This window comes from Silurus meridionalis, chromosome 6, assembly GCF_014805685.1.
Source record: "Silurus meridionalis isolate SWU-2019-XX chromosome 6, ASM1480568v1, whole genome shotgun sequence".
Classification (NCBI taxonomy): Eukaryota; Metazoa; Chordata; class Actinopteri; order Siluriformes; family Siluridae; genus Silurus; species Silurus meridionalis.
The window spans coordinates 19,120,004-19,138,566 of record NC_060889.1 but is presented as its reverse complement, the minus strand read 5'-3'; the positions used below and the strand labels follow the sequence as shown (position 1 = coordinate 19,138,566).

Here is an 18,563-nt window from a genome sequence, read left to right as displayed (position 1 = left end):
ACAGCTGCCACAATACTGATAATACAATAATACCACTGGTCATGAGAGTCTATTCAATACTACCTTTTTTTTTTAAGGTAACCATGAAGGATCTGTTTTTACAGCATGTCTCTATTTATCTCAAAATACATTACTTATGTTCATATCCCCCGTCATGCATGATTGGGACGCTAAGAGAGTAAAGTTATTCATGCTTGGATGAGATGGCGTGATTCCTTTGATATGCAGGACTCTTTTTTCCCTGTCAATCACAGCAACACAAGCTAATCATCAACATCTCTGAAGTCATTTTAAGTAAAAAAAAATTAAAATAAAACATTACCCTTGTATGAGCACATAAGATGTGCTGGTTGGCTTGGTATGTCCTGGTGGAATCATAAGAACAATGCAAAATAAAAAGAGGCTCTCGTAATACTGTATGGGTGAGATGGCATACTCCCCTTTCCCCTGTCAACCACTCTGGCTAATAGTGAGCGAATGCATGTGGACAGGTTGAGCTTTCTTCTAAGTGTGTTTGAAAAGTCGGAAAAGTTGTGGTCGACAGGTTTTATGTTCCTTGGAGGAAATGTGTTCAGCCTTAAGCCACCACAGTGGTTATTAACTGTTGTCTAAAAAGTGAGAGTTGGCTAGTGGGGGGGATTTGGCAGGAAACCAATAAAAATTCTTAAATTATTGTTGTTTTTATAGTGTGGCACAGGGGGACAATAGATAACCCTTGCAGCCTCACAGCTCAAGGGTCTGAGCTTCAATCCTGTCATACTCTGAGCTTTCTTGTTTTACTCCACCTTGTTTCCAGAAAAAAAAGAAAAATAAAACATGCCGGTACGTGTATTCTACTGTAAATTACCCCTAGGTGCGAATAAGTGTGTGTGACGCTCTGGGATAAAGTGGCGTCCTATCCATTCCTGCTTCGTGCCCAGTGTTTCCAAGAAAGCCTTTACATTAGAATGTTAAGCAGTGAAAGATTCACAATTTGGCCCTTAGTGCATACTGTTTAGATGATCATGGGCTACACTGTACCACGCAGACAAACATTCCATGTGAGATTAGGCTTAAGGCCAATGTAAAGAACTAAGGCATTGCAAGAATCAGCTGAAATCTGAAATATATATATATATATATATATATATATATATATATATATATATATATAAGAATAAAGAATTGATCCTTTCCAGCATGACTCCTATTCAAAAAAGCAGAACCCGACTTAACACAGTGAATGCCTCACTGAGAGACATCAGGACTTGTGTTTTGGAAGATGGAAAGATATTCCCCGCATGGATGGCTGTGAAAAAGCAGTGTGATCCTACTTCTGTTAGTTGAGATGGAATTTTTTGTAAAATATTTTGCACTTTAGGTGACTTGTAATGGACTGGTGTCCTGTACAGCATGTGACATCGCGTCATGTCCGGTGTTCCCAAGATCCCTCATGACCCCGACCAAGATTAAACAGTTGCTTAAGATGAATATATCTAGAAAATGAAAGAGGCCAAACTCACGAACCCTGGCCTTGTCATCACCCCTGTCTGGGTGCATATCTTCAACCTGAATGGTTGTTTTGGCTATGAACAGAGATAGCTGATGTCGGGGACTCATTCCTCCTGGTCTGTACCTTTTTATTGTAGTCCTACACGTGACAGTCTGCTCTCTACACAAACACACAGATAAACAGCACACTCCACTCGTGTACACACATGTGCACATACAGCTATTTAAAAGAAATTGGACAAAAATATGTACATGCATTTAAGCATGTGAGTGCACATGTTTGTAAACTTGTTTGGAGTATCACAAAATGCAAAAGCCCTCCTATAGATTATATTTTCATAAATAATAAAATTATATTTTTATTCACTGTCTACCAAAAGCAATAGATTAGCAGAGAATGAAGGAAAGGAACGTTTTAAATAAACAATTCATATAAAAATATGCTTCATATATAAATTATATTTACTGTCCAAAACAAAAGTCAAATATATAATTATTATAAATATTATATTATTATATTATATAATATAATATGTGAGCCTATGGCATGTGGCTCACACACAAGCGTACACATACACACACAAGCATTGTTGAAGTAAGGTGGTTACAGGCTTCCTCATGTGTGACAGGTTCAAAGGAGACCCTTATGATGTGCATTACAGCAGAACACCTTCACCTGGCAAGCACTGATTTCAATCAACAAATGTACTTCACACAACAGCTCTATAGCCCAAATCTGATTTAAACAACACCCAAACTTGCCCCCAAAAAGTCTCTTTTCCCCATGTAATTTAGCCCAAATTAGATTCCAGGTGATTTGCTGGAAAACTGAAAGTCCACTAGATGGCATCGCCTCACAGAGACAGTAGGGTGGAATCATGAGCACACATTCCACCCTGGACTGAGTTAAAAGACATTGGCATTCCAAAAAAAAGGGGGGTGTAAGTTCCCACACTAAGAGGTAATCCTCACTGGCTGTGAATGTTGAGATGTTGAGATCTAGCTGACACATGACATGCAGCCCATGGTTTCCTGTGAAACATCCCTCTGAAATAATATCCACTAACCACATAGAACAGACCAGAGCCTTATTATTTGCAGCTTTGGGTGTGCTTACATGATACTTTGCCTGAACTGACAAAATCCACTCTTAGCAACAAAATGTTTAATAGTTTACAATGACGACTTGGACCTTCTTTACATGACAAACCGGAGTGCTTACAGCTAGTCCTTCCTTCTGTTTACATGTCTGGATTGTTGTCTGTGATATCAAAACATTCAGTTTTACAGTTCCATACCTCCTATTCCACTTGCATGCCTTTTTTGAAAAGAGGGACCTGCTTGAGCTGCACACAGCCTTGAGTAGCTCCCTGCATGAATACCTGGCACCACACACTGCTTTCATAGTAGCACACACTGGCATCACTCAAACATACACTGACAATACAGTACACTGCGTAAAGGCCTGTAATTGTTTACACACACAACTGTAAGTAAGTTTCCTTTACTGCACCAACCTGTTGAGTAAAGGGGGCGGAGACAGATCTATATGCCTCTGCTAATGCCTTACCTGAATCCTCCTCCATGAAACCAGAGAAATCAGTGAAAGCGTTCTTTGGATTGCTTAAAGGAGATCCGGTACATTCCTACAGTCCATCAGTGATGAGAGTCGTTATATGCAACCCGATTCACCGGCAAGATCAATGCATTACAATTCCTATATAAAAGTGTATGCTTGTAAGTCATAAAGCAATTGATCTGTTTCTCTGGTGATCGGAGCGTCTCACAAAACATGGCGTCTTCTTGATGTTTCTCATGCCAAGAAAAAGACTACTGGATATACATTTGATCATTAATAACATCAATGCATAGAAGATCCACCACCTGATCATGTACATTTTTTTTAAATAAAACATTTTTAGGAAAATATTTGTAAAATGTGTGGGTTTGGTTAATCTTATAGGTCAGTTGCCTGGGCTTGATGGATGATGAAGATGAAGTGTGTGTCTATGATCAGATCGTGGCATGCCAAGGCGCATCATATTCAATTAAAAATGAAGTAACGTTTAAAGCAAAACTAACATATGATTGATGCAGCTGCATTTTTAAAACTCTGAACCAATCCAAAGCTGCGTTAAAACCTTTGCGTTAAAAAAAACCGCAAAAACGTTTCGCATTTATTTATTTATTTATCTGTCAATTAATTATTTACATTTCCCCAGGAAACATACCGTTATTTAATTTAATTTTTATTCGTTTTTTTAACACTTTGATTTATAAAGTGTTCTTTTTTACTAACACCATTAGGTCATGAATTTGCAAATCTTTTGGCTCAGATCTGGACCTCAGGTTTTCAGCAGAAATGAGTAAAACAGAGACTCTGCGTGTTTGCACATGCCGCGCACGAGCGATCTTTGTAGAATAGGATGCGCTGCATTGCAACTCCAGAGCCGTCTTTTATCCATTTCTCCGTGTCAAAAGCAGAGGGATACTACTAGTTTTCCCAGCATTCCTGCGATTGAACACTATAGTATATTTATTACAATTTGAATAAAAAACAAAATGCATACACTTTTCAAAAGTATGCCAAACCACCTCTATTTATAAACTGCAGCCCAGACGCGCGTGCGTCGGTGCTCTGTTCTCGCGCGCCGTCCGCAAAAAAAACGCGCTGCAAATGAATATATTTATATATATATATATATATATATATATATATATATATATATATATATATAAGATTAATGTCAGTGTAATTACACATACAGAGAAATGCAAAGCTACTCACCGCCGACTCGGACTGCTTAACCCCTACGGACAGAGATATGAAGAGTAGCACCGCGACCAGGTTCTGCAAACTCTTGAACTTTTTATTCATTTTCTTTTTAACAATCCACCCTCTCAACAGCGACAATTACGACCTCGAGCGCATGTGGATCTTCTCATATTCCCCAGATAATTTTACGGTAATTCTGCTGGTGTTTTTTTTCCCCTCTAAACTATAAAGGCGGATTCTTCTAGAGTCACCAGGCTGTTCAGGCATAGGACCTCTGCCTACTGCGATCTCAACTTTTTCTCTGACGCCTTAACCTGCGGGGCCGGACTACTTTCCTGTTACTCCTCCTTTTAATCCAGATAGTTCCTAAAGATATTCCTAAAGTTCCCTGCAGCCGCTTTTGCTTCATACAGAAAAGTTCAAATCCAACAATTTGACCAGAAATAGTTTTTTAGATAGATAGATAAATAAAAAATATATACTGTTAATTAAATCTAGTGATCATTTCCTCAGTTATGATTCCCAGGACATAGATAGATAGATAGATAGATAGATAGATAGATAGATAGATAGATAGATAGATAGATAGATAGATAGATAGATAAATAGATAGATAGATAGATAGATAGATAGATAGATAGATAAACATATCGTACCTATAAATATTGTTAATTAAATCTAGTGATAATTTCCTCAGTTATGATCCCTATAACTATAGGAGATAGATAGATAGATAGATAGATAGATAGATAGATAGATAGATAGATAGATAGATAGATAGATAGATAGATAGATAGATAGAATCTATATAAAACGTGTCGTTAATTAGTGTTAATAATATAATAATAGTAAAATAATTAAATCTAGACATCTCAGTTCCTTTATGATTTAAGTTAATTAGGAGTTTGTGGAAGGAAAAGTGGGATCAATTGTTTTATGTGTTATTCATATCTACCTTGCTTTAACTGTATTTAATTGTGTAGATGAGGTTACTATGTTTGCCCACAGTTTATTATTGACTCCTGGTCTATTTTTTTCCAGCACTGGTAACAGTTCACATTATTTCTCATCACCAACAGTATCATTAGTCCATCATTAACCATGACGATAAAAACTAGTTGTATTTTATTTTGGATTCACTGCATAGATAGATAGATAGATAGATAGATAGATAGATAGATAGATAGATAGATAGATAGATAGATAGATAGATAGATAGATAGATAGATAGATAGATAAACATATTGTGCCTATAAATATTGTTATTGTTATTGCAGGTGTGTAAGAAGAGTTTGGGTAATGTTTGAATCGTCGCTGTTATCTGTAATATAAGGATTAGAGAAGACAGGAGTAAAAGTATGCAGGAGATAACAGAAGTACTACTCCGCTTTGTAAGCGTGCAGGGTGTGATTGACAGCTGTAAGCCCCGCCCCCACGCCGCAGCGCCACACGGAGCGCGGTGAGCGTTTTTCTGAGTCAGGCAGCGACACCGCGGGTTTCAGGACACGGTGAGATCGGTGAGTTGAACTTTTCCTCAAAATTCACAAAGATCCCCTGTGCATGTAGGTCCTGCAACCGTCAGAGGTGTTCCGCAGGTAATCAGTTATTAAGCCGTGTGTAGATGTATAAACATTCTGGTGTGTGTGTGTGTGTGTGTGCGTGTCTTTGGGTTGGTTGGTTGCAGATGAACCGCACCACAAGCACGGAGCAGATCTGAAGCCACTGCTCGCTGGTGGACCGAGCAGACCCGCCACCTAAAAGTTTTCTCATAGATCACACAATGAAGCTTTGGTATGAGCTCTGTTTTTTTTATTGCATCATAATAACTTGTTTATTTTATATAATGACGACATAGTAGCGATGGTCTCGTGCGCAGGAAGCGCTGATGATCGGATACGCGCTTAGATGATCGACAGATTCACCTTCATGCGTTTGTTCTCTTTGGCAGGTTTTGGGTTTTCACTGTTGTCTTGTCTTTGGACTCTACATACGCAGTAAGTACGCTTTAATTATTAGTGTGATCATTGCGACGTACAGACCATCAACACTGCATTAATAATAATAATCTTCAAACATAGTCCTGTCTCGAGGAGCTTTTACAATACAGTATAAAAAAAACAACAACATTGTAACTTCCCCTGTAAATATTGTTACTTATTTTATGTCATATCTCTGCTTTTAAATTAAAATGTGCTTTTTTTAAGGCATTTGGTTGGTATGTTGGTTGTTTATTATTATTGATATTTCTATACCCTGTGGTTCAGTATCAGCACTTCTCTGCGATTTGATCAATCACAGTATGCACGTGGTCTGACAAACGGAAATGATGACACATTCAAGGGCATATTTGTCAATCAGATTTTTTTTTGTCATTAACATTACTTTTAAAGCCTACAGTTTACAATCCTGCATGCCTGCAGTCCTGATTATGCAAAGCGTACAATCATTAAACTAAATAAACTAACTTCATTATTGAATAATGCATAATATTCACATTCAACTTTTAGTCAATGTTGAAAGTGCTTCCTTTTCCATATTTATTTTATATTATTTTTTCCCTTGACAAAAGTATAGTGCCAATAGTTATAAGATAATCACATTTTAGATCACAATTTGCCTTAATTAATACCTCATAATGTAATTTTAAACAGAGTACTCTGATTAGCACCACAAATTCACAAATGTCACATTCAATCTTCTTCTAATGAATATGTAAAAGGATATCAGGACTCTCACACCCATAGGAGCTGACCACATGAGATTACAAATGTCTTGTTACAATATCTGCTCTTTCTGTGGTGACTTTTGCAGCTAGATATATTTCTTGGTCAATTACTAATGTATACAAATATCATTTTTAGGTTGTCACAATGTTATAGCCAGCTGTTGGTTTTTTGTGAGTTTTTTAGTATTATCATTCAATCCAAACACACATACAGCGCATGGATGTAAGAGTGAGACAAAACCACATGTTCTTTAGATCAAAACAGGGGCTGTGCATACAGATGTTGACAGAATGGTAATAATATGACAGTGTAAATCATGTGTGGGCTAGGGTTAAAGTTTAGTGTCCAAAACTACCATTAAAGCTTTAGTTGAATGACAGCACAGAACAAATGTACAAGATGGTCTGTTGTAGCATTTTAAAAAAGTTACATCTAAATCAATAGTAATTCTATTTTTATTTCAATTTTTTTATTTTTAGCTTGTAATTCTTAAATGCAAAAGGACTCCTTCACAGCTTATGCCAGACTAACATCACATGGGAATTAATCCCCCAAAAAAAAAAAAAAAAAAAATTGGAAAATTATGTTGCCAAAAAATGCAATTAAAAAATTGTGAATCAATAAGAAATTTCCCAAAGTCATTTTTAACTAAATTAAAAATAGCAATGCGTTTACAGGGGCTTTCCTGCAGTTCTGCCACATAAAGCCAGAGGCCGCTAATTTTCATACAAATTTATTTCTAAATGTTCACTTCTTACAGCCATGAGGGACAATAATTATGAAGATGATGATGATAATGAAGATGGTGGTGGTAGTCTTTTTCACATCTTTATTAGTAATGATTTTATAGCTTATAATCCTTGAAATACACTTTATTTACTTTGTTTACTAAGGATGTCTGGACACAATATGACTTACCCTGTATAAGGCAAAGTGTAAATGATTATGCTCTAGATGGCTATGTAATAATAATGAGTCGCTAGTAAGTCACCAATAATACTGTTAGACAAGAAAATGTTTTCTCAAGTGTCATTATATATCAGACAACATCAGGCCACTAAGCCCAGAACCCAGAAATGAAATAATAACCATTGATCATTGATAGAAGGTACTCCTAAATATTTTGAAAAGCTTCCATGAAAAGATCCAAAGGATTTCTATTAGATTTTGGAGCATGCTTTAAAATAAAAGCATGAGTGAGGTATTGTTCAACAGGCACTGACATGGGACAAATTGACACAAATTGTTCAGGGCTCTGTGCAAGCTGCTCGAGTTCTTCTACACCACCATTCGCAGACCCTGTGTTCATAATGCACATAGGCATTGTCAAAATAAAATAGGATTGTTCAATAAATTCTATAACATAAAAAAAAAAAATTTTGACCATATAGTATGTCCAAACTCATCCTTACTGACTATCTTTCATGACATTTGGATATAATGTTTTTTTAGGCATTCAGTTCCAGTAATGTTGGTTCGATGCTCTGTCCACCTTTTTTTCTTTAAGGTGTTGTTTATTACATATGCAAGATCGATGTCTCGAGTTTTTTCAAGACTTACAAGAATAGTCCAGGGCTATGTGTCCACACGTGTCTGTACTTTTAAAAGATGAACATGATAGAAGATTTATTAAGATTAACTTATCATATACGTCTTGAAAAAAAGCAATGATGTAAAAAAAATAAAAATCAGCTGCTTTTCAACCGAGAAACGATACAGTGTGATCAAAGCATTACATCAAATGATAAGATAATATGCATAAGATAATCTTTTTTCTTGATCTCATCTAACATGCTCACTAACACTCACACATTCAGGCACACACTATCATACATCTGTTAAGGTATATTCTCTTGTTAAAGCATTGTGAAATTGTTTTTGTTGATTTGGCTTTAATACTTTAATATGTCTACATTAATTATTTACACAAGATGTATTTAGACTCCTTTATTATACTGACTATTACAATATACTTTGCTGATATAATTTAGAATAAAATTTAAATGTTTTTTATTATATTAAAGTAACATTTAGTCTTGTCTTTACAACTGTTTTAATGACTATACGCACTACTAAGTATTAGTGAGAAAACTGACATTTAGAATCAGTAAGGGTATGTAGTGAGACTGTTTCTAGTTAGGTACCTGTGAGTACTGTAGACTTAAATCTCACAAATCTTTGGAAAAAGGTATTAAAATCTGAAACCTGACCACAATAAGACTTCTTCTGAATGACACACATACTACTAAACTGTGTAGTGTGTGAGTGCTCTTCTGAGAAAGCCATACTTGTGGTGGGAGAGGAGAGATAAATAAGAATTTACAGTAAACAAGGGCAAACTGACCATCCCTTATCACAAACATTTTTCACACTTTCCCAAAGCTGTCACTGCCTCAGACCCAAGATGCTTAGATATTCTTGTGTATGGACTGTTTAGGTAGTCAGGTCTTATCTCCGGTGACTCCCCCTTCCTATGAACAGGGAAAATTCCAGGGCTGCCTGGCAGAACTTGTTGAGAGATTTTCTATCTTGCTGCAGGTGTCACTTTCCTAGAACACTCCTCAGGTTAAACGAAGGCTTTCTAAAGCTAGTGTGATTTGTTAGTGCCGCTCCTAGGTATAGCTCTGCCCTGAGGTTTTGAGTTGTGTTTCAGTCTATTCAAAACTCCTGCCATCAGCCAGCACTTCTCACACCTTTATGGCTAAATGGTTATAGATTGGTCATTGTCTGCTCTTTATGTTAAAGGTTGTAAAAGCAGATGTAACTGCTTTCATAACTTTAAATGTAGCAGTGAACCTTTCATTGACTTACTACTTCCCTCATCAACTAGCATCGGCCACCACGATGGCTGATTTGCACATCCTTAATCCTTTTCTTGTCTGCCACTCCTTTTCCTATCTCTTTCATTCTTACTTTTATTATCAGACAGACATTATTATAACTAGGAATGAGGTGATTGTTAACCCCATAAATACAACATGACCTCTTGTGAAGGTTTTCATCCTTAAATGGCCATGTCCTTGCAGAGTGAACATGCAGTACTAGATAAAGCCATAACTGTATAAAGAGAAAGTTTTATGGACTTTTTGTAGTAGACTACGTTTAGTGTGATGCTTCTAATGAAGAAGGTAAAAATCACAAGCTTACACAATGCTTTTTTTTCTTCTAAGAAAACTAGAAAGTTTACATGTTTCTGATAGACCAGAATATCCTATTCAGAAAAAATCATGTAGTATGGGGTTAAGAACGTTTACAGTTTAAATCTACTCCAGCATTAATAATTCTGAAATTCTTCACTTTATTGTGTCCCTGAATAGTGCTGCAGCTTGTTATAATTATAGTAATTAGTAATTACTTTACTAATTAAAGAGTACAAATTACTCTTCAGGCACCAATGTGGTTATGGCTTAACAAATATATTTAACATTGTAAACTGTAAAACTAAAATATAGTTTCTATATATAGAAAATAAGATTTATTATAATTAATATAATTAATATAGATACCCATAGGACTAGAATTTTCCTGACCTCATTCCGTTTACGCAGTCTTTATTTTTATCCCTTTCTCTCTCTCTCTCTCTCTCTCTCTCTCTCTCTCTCTCTCTCTCTCTCTCTCTCTCTTTCTTTATTGTTTGGTCATTTACACTCACTCATATTGCAAATGGAAGACGCATGCATCCATATTTATGCTTGTTCCTTATTTCTAAAAATCTATATTTTCCTCACTTGGATTTTTGGACTCTTTTTCACAGTATATACTAAATCTGAAATTATTCAGAAGCTGAATAGAGGGTTAGTAACCTGTTATTAGATGTTGTATGTTTTTCTGGTTCAAGCTTGAGAGTCCTCCCCTACTTCAATGTTGAAATAATCAAAAGAAAATCAGCGGTCAAATCAAACAAAGTACACTGGGAACTAATTAAGAGAAAAATAGCATTGGAGAACATGTATAATTCTTTACCAGTTTTTAAATGTCTTCTTGAACAGCAGAGATTAGAAAAGAACAGATGGTGTTATAATTGAAGCATGCATGTAAAACTTTAACTTGTTGGTATGAGGGAGCCATTCGTCCAACCTAATCTAATGGGTTTTCATCACAAACTGAGAAGGAAAAGTTACACATGTGACATGTGACAGTTGACATGTGAGGGCAAACAGAGGACTGGAGCAGAGAGCAGAGAAAGAAACGGTTGCCTTGGGGTTTTTTCCAAGTCTTATTTGGAAAAACATTCCACAGGGTAAGATACAGTGACATTTATCTTTTCATGAAAGTGCTGTAAGTACATGCCTAGATCCCCTTTTAAAATGTCGTCAGTCAAACAGAGCTTCTACTATCACCGCTTACATGGATTAGTGCCCATTTCTTTCTCTTATTCCATCTTTTCATTGAATCCGTTCTTCCTTTACCGCCTCTGTTTGCCCTTGTCTAATGTTGTCCATTCCCTTGTTCACCGCTCCCAATTTCATTCATCACTTTACCCCCAATTTCTTTATAGTTCATTTGTCTGTAACATCTGCACTATGTATACTGTGCATATATGCATACATATATATATATATATATATATATATATATATATATATATATATATATATATATATATATGAAACCTTTCTCAGTTCCGCTGTGTTAATCTACAAGTCTGTTCAGGAGATGTTTTTGTTGTTATAAAAAAAATGTTGTAGGTGAAAAGCACTCAGGTGCAGTGACTGTGAAAAGACAGACTAAAGAAATGGGTAGGTTATATTATAAAGATTGAAACGACTGATTTTTTATAACATCACTGATTTACGCTGTTAAAATCTGAATTTGAAAAAAGAGCTTTAATGCTCAAAAAAAATTTGATTAGAAGTTACTTTTAGTGTAAAAGTTCACAGACCCTAATGATTATTGTTCATATTAATTATATGAACACATTCATACAATCCATAAAGCTATTCAAATATTAGTCTGATGAGTTAACTATGCACCATTATATATTTATTGGTGTCATTAGAGCATTTTATTTTATACCCTTTGCACCCCCTGAGACTTCCACCTTTAATGCCTAAATAGTTACTATAAAAGTAATAGCTTCATTAGACAATGAGGGTGATTTCCACTATTATGTCAATTGAAATAATAATTTAAAAAAAGTTAACATGCTGTATGTCAAAAACTTCAGTTTGCTCAAACTGGCCACTAAACATACAGTATATTCCAAAAGAAGTTGTAAATAAACAGTTCAGGACAGTAATAACAGCTTTTTAAGCTATCATTATACTGATATTTGTCAATAATGTGAAGTGGTAGCAGTGGTTAAAATTTCACTGAAGTCCATAAAATTTAACCACAGAGGTCTGTGCTCTCTTCACTACACTACAGGGTTGTTTAGATGTGAGAAATGAAGGCAGTGAGGCATTTTCCCCTGCAGCATTCATGCCCTGCAGACACACATTCTCCTGATGGCATTTGCATGATGGCATTCAAAGATGTGTAACGGGACAGGCCTCAGCTTAGTCTGCAATCTTTAGCAAACTTGCCGAACCTCACCTGTGTATCCCTCCTCCATTTCACTCGAAAAATGTTCTCATAAAATGGGTAAATATATAAAGATAGTTAACCCTACGTATACACAGGTTATATAGGTAATAGGTAATATATAATAAAGTGTAATAAAAAACATAATGAACAGCATCGGTGCACATTGCACAGATTCCACACATCTGTGGAGGTAAAGCACAGTTCTTTCAGATGTTAGTCTCTCAGATGGTAATGGTGATGGTGATGCAGAGCTCTATTCAAAATGTCAATGCGAAATCTCCAATAGGTGTATATTTGGGTGAAGATTTGAGACCCGTGAAGGTTATAGTGTGTATTTATTTCATACTCATTGTCAGTGCTGCCTTCCAGAAATCAGTTTCCTTTTCATTTGTTAGTCATCTATACTGCAGGTTAATAGTGTTGCTAGGTAAGACAAATCTATCTCCAATGTAATCTGGGAGTGAAAATCTTTGTAGATAGATTTAAAAAATGTTTTACAATAAGGACTGACAACAAACCAAAGGGAGTTAAGTAAACAGAGAACACACTCATGCTTGGTGCTTAGTTTATTATTTGTCCTATTCTTTTTGCCCATCTTGTTCACTAGAAATACTTTATGCATTCCCATTCTTCCTCTGTACTTCCTTCTCCAGCAGGTAGAATACTTTTCAGGCTTTCTGACCTTTAAAGCAGCCCTCTGCTATAAATACCAAAATAGCTGTACATGCCTCACTCACCTCTTTCCCATTTCCCTTCTGGGTATGTGAGAAAAAAAACAGTTATGATATTCGTAAATCAAGTCATTAATATGATGTCATAGCCTGCAGTGAGAGGTGCAGAGATAAGGAATGAGTAATACATAGTAAATCCCCCAAAATAATAATCTAACCTACATTATGTCATTTCAGTAAATTCCAAAAAAGCAACCGTTAAAAATATGTCATCACTAGCATCATGGCCAGATGTTCTTTTATCTTTTTGGAAAAGCCCTCAATGCAATTAGGAAATTCTCTCATAAGTGGTTTGCAGATCATTGAAATAAAGTGCCTGGGTTCCAAAATCCATATCTAATCCTTCTTCAAATCATTAAAAGCACTATTAAAGTTCGAATGCAGGACAATCGGCTGAAAAAATCTACAGCTGCTTCATACAGCAGAGGACATTTTAGACCACCTTCTATATTTCACTATCAGTTTGTTCATCATGCTCCTCCTATTTTTTGTTCCCCTTATTCATGTTATGACCAGAATCTCTAAACAGATTTAGTAATGGGCCTCAGGTACAGTAGAAGTTCTGAAGTGTTTTTTTTCCAGCCCTGGGCCTCCTTCTTGTCTCGGCAAAGATGATATCGTGCATGGCTCTGGCGGCTTCTTCCCAGTTTTCATTCTTCTCAGACTTTTGAAGAAAGTTAAAAAAACCCAGCATTACTCTGTTAATGCCTTAACTTTGTCTGAACTGTCTTACTAAGTAGTCCAAAACTGTTTAACACAAGGTTTTTGGAGAAATTTGTTTATCAGGACTGGAGCAAGTTAGTAAGACAAAACATGTGTTTGTCCACAGGGATTTCCTAAAAAGGTTCCTGTCACCTGTATTTATACTTGTTTGAGGCAGGTCTTCTATAAGATGCAATTCTCTTTTTTTTAGTAAAGGGAAGTCACTGTTTAGTTTGCTCTCTGTTTGGAAGGAAATGTACACTATATGCTTGCAAATTTATAAACGTAATGTCTTGTTTGAATCCTGTGCTTTGAGATATGCTTTTACAGCCAAGCTGTTTATACATTTAACTGACTAATGTCAGTAAATCTAAAAAAACTTAGTTTACTATGGGAAAAAACCTTGAGATATAAATAAAGAAACACATGAGGTCATGTATGTGTCCTGGGCCAGCTGTGCATTTCAGATGCAGAAAAAGATCTTTTGTGTAATTTAGCCAGTACCTTTAAGATTCCACATTATATACCCTGAATTGCATCAGAATTTATAATCCTTTGTGAACCTGCCATTAAATAAGCGTTACTGTACATTGAATTAAGACAGTGGGTAAAAGATTTACCAGCATATTAATGTTTACTATATTTATACAAAGTTATTAATTGTTTCTTCAACATTCAGATAGGTTCCCTGTCTAGTATAAAGTGAGAAAATGAAGGTGGCTTCAGTTGATTTACATGTGTGTCTATCTGCAATCCTGTGTCCCTGACTGTGACAAAATCTATGAGCAATTATCTCAAATGGGCATTGAGGGGCCTTTAGTTAAACAGAAACTTTTGCATTAACTGTGAAGTAACTTTGAAGTTGTTCATTGATTTGCTTCAGTAATGCTAGATTTTATCATAGCACAATTCCGAAAAGATTTAAATTTCCAACTCTTTTTTTCATAATATCCAAAAACATTGCCATGTTTTGGGGTTGAGTCTAAAGTGTTCCCCTGGGCTCTGGGCCATAATTATATTGAGGTTTTTTTTTTGTTTATTTGGTTATATTTTGAAGCTACAGTTTCTCTACACAACTGAATGGTTGTTTCCTGTAGTGGTGATTAAGGGAGTCTGCTGCGGCTTGTGGCCTGTTGAGCTCAATTTCCTGAGGTCACTGTGAGATACAGCAGAACCCACATGTGTGCTTTGGTTCTAAACCAGGGTGAGGATTTTTCTGATACACATCCCTGTTATATCTGTGTGAACGAATGTAGCACCCAAGCACAAATTATGCTTAAATTTGTTTGATGAGTTTGAAAAACTTACTTCTTAAAAGAGATTCAAACATGTTTTTTTCCATATTCCATATGATCTATTGCTAATCAAATTATACTTTATACTGATTTCTTAATTTCCTCCACAGAGTTTGTGCTTTTTTTTTTCTTTGATGCATTGATACCATGGCCTTTTAACATTGTGAAACAAAACCAACCTTTTTGCAGCTTCAAGTGGTATCATAAGTGAAGACTATGGCTTTAATTACAGGCTAAAAGTTAGAGCAACTCCTAAAGTGAAAGTGTTATAATAATATGAAAATCTATATGACTTTATCTAATGGTATAAATCTGTTATCTGATAAACCTCATTATTTATAGGGTAAACGTTAAGGAGAACAAATCTGTATATGGAGAGTAATCCGTTTATATTTCGCTGAGCAAGTATATTACTTTTCATGGCATGTTACACAAACATTCATATAATAATTCTCTATATAAGGTGTCCAGATTGAGGATGATTCTTCTGGATTTAGCTATACATCGATTAGCTCACAAAAGCGAATGCTTCTCACTACATTCTTTATCTATAGTTCTAGTCATCACCTTCCCCGGCACAGCTCTGTGATATTGCTGTTGCTTTCAAGTGCTGCCTTCACACCATCCAGCAAGGTTCCTCTGTGCATACACTGACCATGTCTGAGGAGACACTTTAAGTGGCAGATGGTGACCTCAATGTGCATTAAAATATCCATATAAGTTTAAAGTGGAAATAATCTGGATTTTGGTTGTAGGGCTTTACCACCAAGACATTCTCATATATGTACAGTGTAGAGAAGGGGGCATAGTATCTGTCTGGAAGGACATTAATAATAAAATGTTATATAGTTGTAAATGGGACTTGTGAAGGACACTTTCCATGCAGTTTAAAACAAAGCTTTTGATTGAATTCTCAATCTTTTACTCTAGCTTTTGGTACAGTTAAAAAAAAAAAAAGATCATGTGAAGGGTCTGGGACATAATTTTTATCTGACATGTTCATTATGCATATTAATATTACTTAATAATAAATATACTAATACAATTATCAATTGAACCTGCATCAAACCAAACAAACTGACTGACTAACCTACTAGTACAACAATAACAGCAATAGTTGTTCTTATTATACAAAAAATACAGGACATTCTTTAGCAAAGACACATCACAGATTAACCAATGTGTTTAAAATTCAATTCTCACAAAATAAAAAGCCATTTTTGTCTATTAATCAAGTCATATTTCCTAGTTTCCTAGAACTCCTACTTTAAATAGTAAAGGTAAATGAACCTTTCAAACAATTTTAGTTGGAGATTCCACTCTAAAAATCCAAACCACTTCTTGTAGATTTACTCAGATCCCTTTTTTACAGTGCTTGCTGGGACATGATCCACTCAGAATGAGTAGCCTGAGTGATACTATTTTTAATGCTATATAAGCTAGAATGCTGTAGACTATAGAATGCTATAGACTCAATTGCATAAGAACAAGATTGGAAGGATTGTTATCAGCTTTTTACAAACTCCAGTCAGATCATTTACATGCCAGTGGAAGAGGTATGAATAAAGAGCCTGAGGTGCTAGGGAAGGGCTCTTAGGCTTGGAAGACTGTTTGATGCTCTTGGAATGGGGGTTGAAAGGTGGTGTTTGGGGATCATATCTTGACTAAAGTCACTGTGTTTGTGGGGAGATGAGATATGGTGGCCCCTGGAACAAGGGAGGAATGTGGATGAGGACTAAACAGAGATCTCGTGTGAGGAGCAGGAATGTTGTTAGGGGCCAGGTCTCTTGTTTTTCAGGTATATTGTGGAGCTAGTGCCAAGACATGTTCATAGAAGTATAATTGTTTGCTTTTCCTAGACCCCTGACTTACCCACCCACCCATTTCTCCCAAACAAACACCCCCCATCTATTCATTTCTCTCACTCAACCATCCATCTAGTACTTTTAACTTATTCCATTGATTTTGCTTGAAAGATTGGCATGCCTTGCCTTGCTGGCTCCAAGCATTCCAGCATATCAGTTGCTGACAGTTATGAGGTAAACTCAGGAGCATGTTGTCTGTAAAAGCTGATGTTGCTTAAGTTTGTGACATTATACAGCTTAAGCACACACAAACCCACAGTAATCCTGGTAAAGAATTGTGACTGTCAAGTTTGCATGCGTATGAACTGTCCCTCTAACAGATCATAGGTCAAGCAATGGAGCATGAACCACCAGTATAAACTTAACCAGAATCGCACAATAGAGCTGTTAAGGATGATGCTTCTTATACTGATGATTGGTATGAGAGAAAAAAAAACATGGCAGTAAATAATTTACCAACTAATTTTATAGTTTAGTGCTTGTTTCAAGAGGGTGAGGATGGGGAAAACGCACACAGGCACACACGTCTAGACCTTTTTGAGTTATTTTTGTACTGCTCTACACCTCTTTCTATCTATTTGGAGATGACTATCTCCATTTAGCGCTGCTCCTAAATAAATCTCATCAAGCTGCATTAGAGCTGAGCTTAAAACTGTGAAATTGAATAGGTTAAAGTGTACCAAACACAACTAATAGTGTTGTTTTACAGTCTTTGACTCTTTGGATTCATCTAACACTAATGCTCATGTTTCAGGGCCTTGTTCCTTTCATCTTCCTTCCAAGAGAACACATTGGATAAAAACAACAACAAAAAACCTGACATCTTATTATCTTAATTAGTTACAGCTAATTTGTTACACCAAAGATGAGTCAGATATTTGATATAATGCTTTTATGAGTTAATGAGATGCTGTAAAATTATTGAACACTATGTTACTAAGAATCTTTTTTTTTTTTTTTCTTCGATTTAGTTGCTAGTCAGCAAGCTTAACTGAGTAAGTGCATCATTGTGTAGCTATGCTGGATGTGCAAACACTGCGATAAATACACTGACCTTAAAATATACTGTATTTTAAGGTCCCTACTCTCCAGTCCATGACTCAGAGCCTGAACATGACACTTGACAGGTTCTGTCATTTTTCTTTGAGAAAGGCATCTGTTAAATAGCCACTGCAGTGACCTTATATATACGCTCTCATTTATTGGTACAGTTGTGCAACTGCTGGCTTTGACAAAATTCAATCAAGTATGCATTTTTGCATTTCAAATATGCTACCTTTAGTGATCCTGAGACAAACAGAGATAAATGAAAATGTCATGGGAAACACTATTGCTTAGCACACTGGCACAGTTTGATGGGCTGTTAAGTAATGATGAATTGATAGAGTAATGTGGGCTTTCAGGCTGTGCTCCAGCACATTTCTTTGTGCTCCTGCACATAATCTTGAGGC

General features: G+C 35.9%; 2 protein-coding genes across 5 annotated transcripts in view; one reads left to right on the top strand and one right to left on the bottom strand.

Annotated features, from left to right (window-relative positions):
* The window catches only part of col4a5 (collagen, type IV, alpha 5 (Alport syndrome)), a 44,552-nt gene extending 39,997 nt beyond the window's left edge, over nt 1-4,555 (bottom strand). For both annotated transcript variants that reach the window (XM_046851359.1, XM_046851360.1), the window contains exon 1: nt 4,280-4,555. In XM_046851359.1, coding sequence (XP_046707315.1) covers nt 4,280-4,369 — 90 coding nt within the window. In that variant the 5' untranslated portion in view covers nt 4,370-4,555. The remainder of the gene's footprint in view (nt 1-4,279) is intronic.
* Nucleotides 4,556-5,531: 976 nt separating this feature from the next.
* The window catches only part of col4a6 (collagen, type IV, alpha 6), a 73,169-nt gene continuing 60,137 nt past the window's right edge, over nt 5,532-18,563 (top strand). For all 3 annotated transcript variants that reach the window (XM_046851606.1, XM_046851605.1, XM_046851604.1), the window contains exons 1-3: nt 5,532-5,784; nt 5,952-6,058; nt 6,216-6,261. In XM_046851606.1, coding sequence (XP_046707562.1) covers nt 6,048-6,058; nt 6,216-6,261 — 57 coding nt within the window. In that variant the 5' untranslated portion in view covers nt 5,532-5,784; nt 5,952-6,047. The remainder of the gene's footprint in view (nt 5,785-5,951; nt 6,059-6,215; nt 6,262-18,563) is intronic.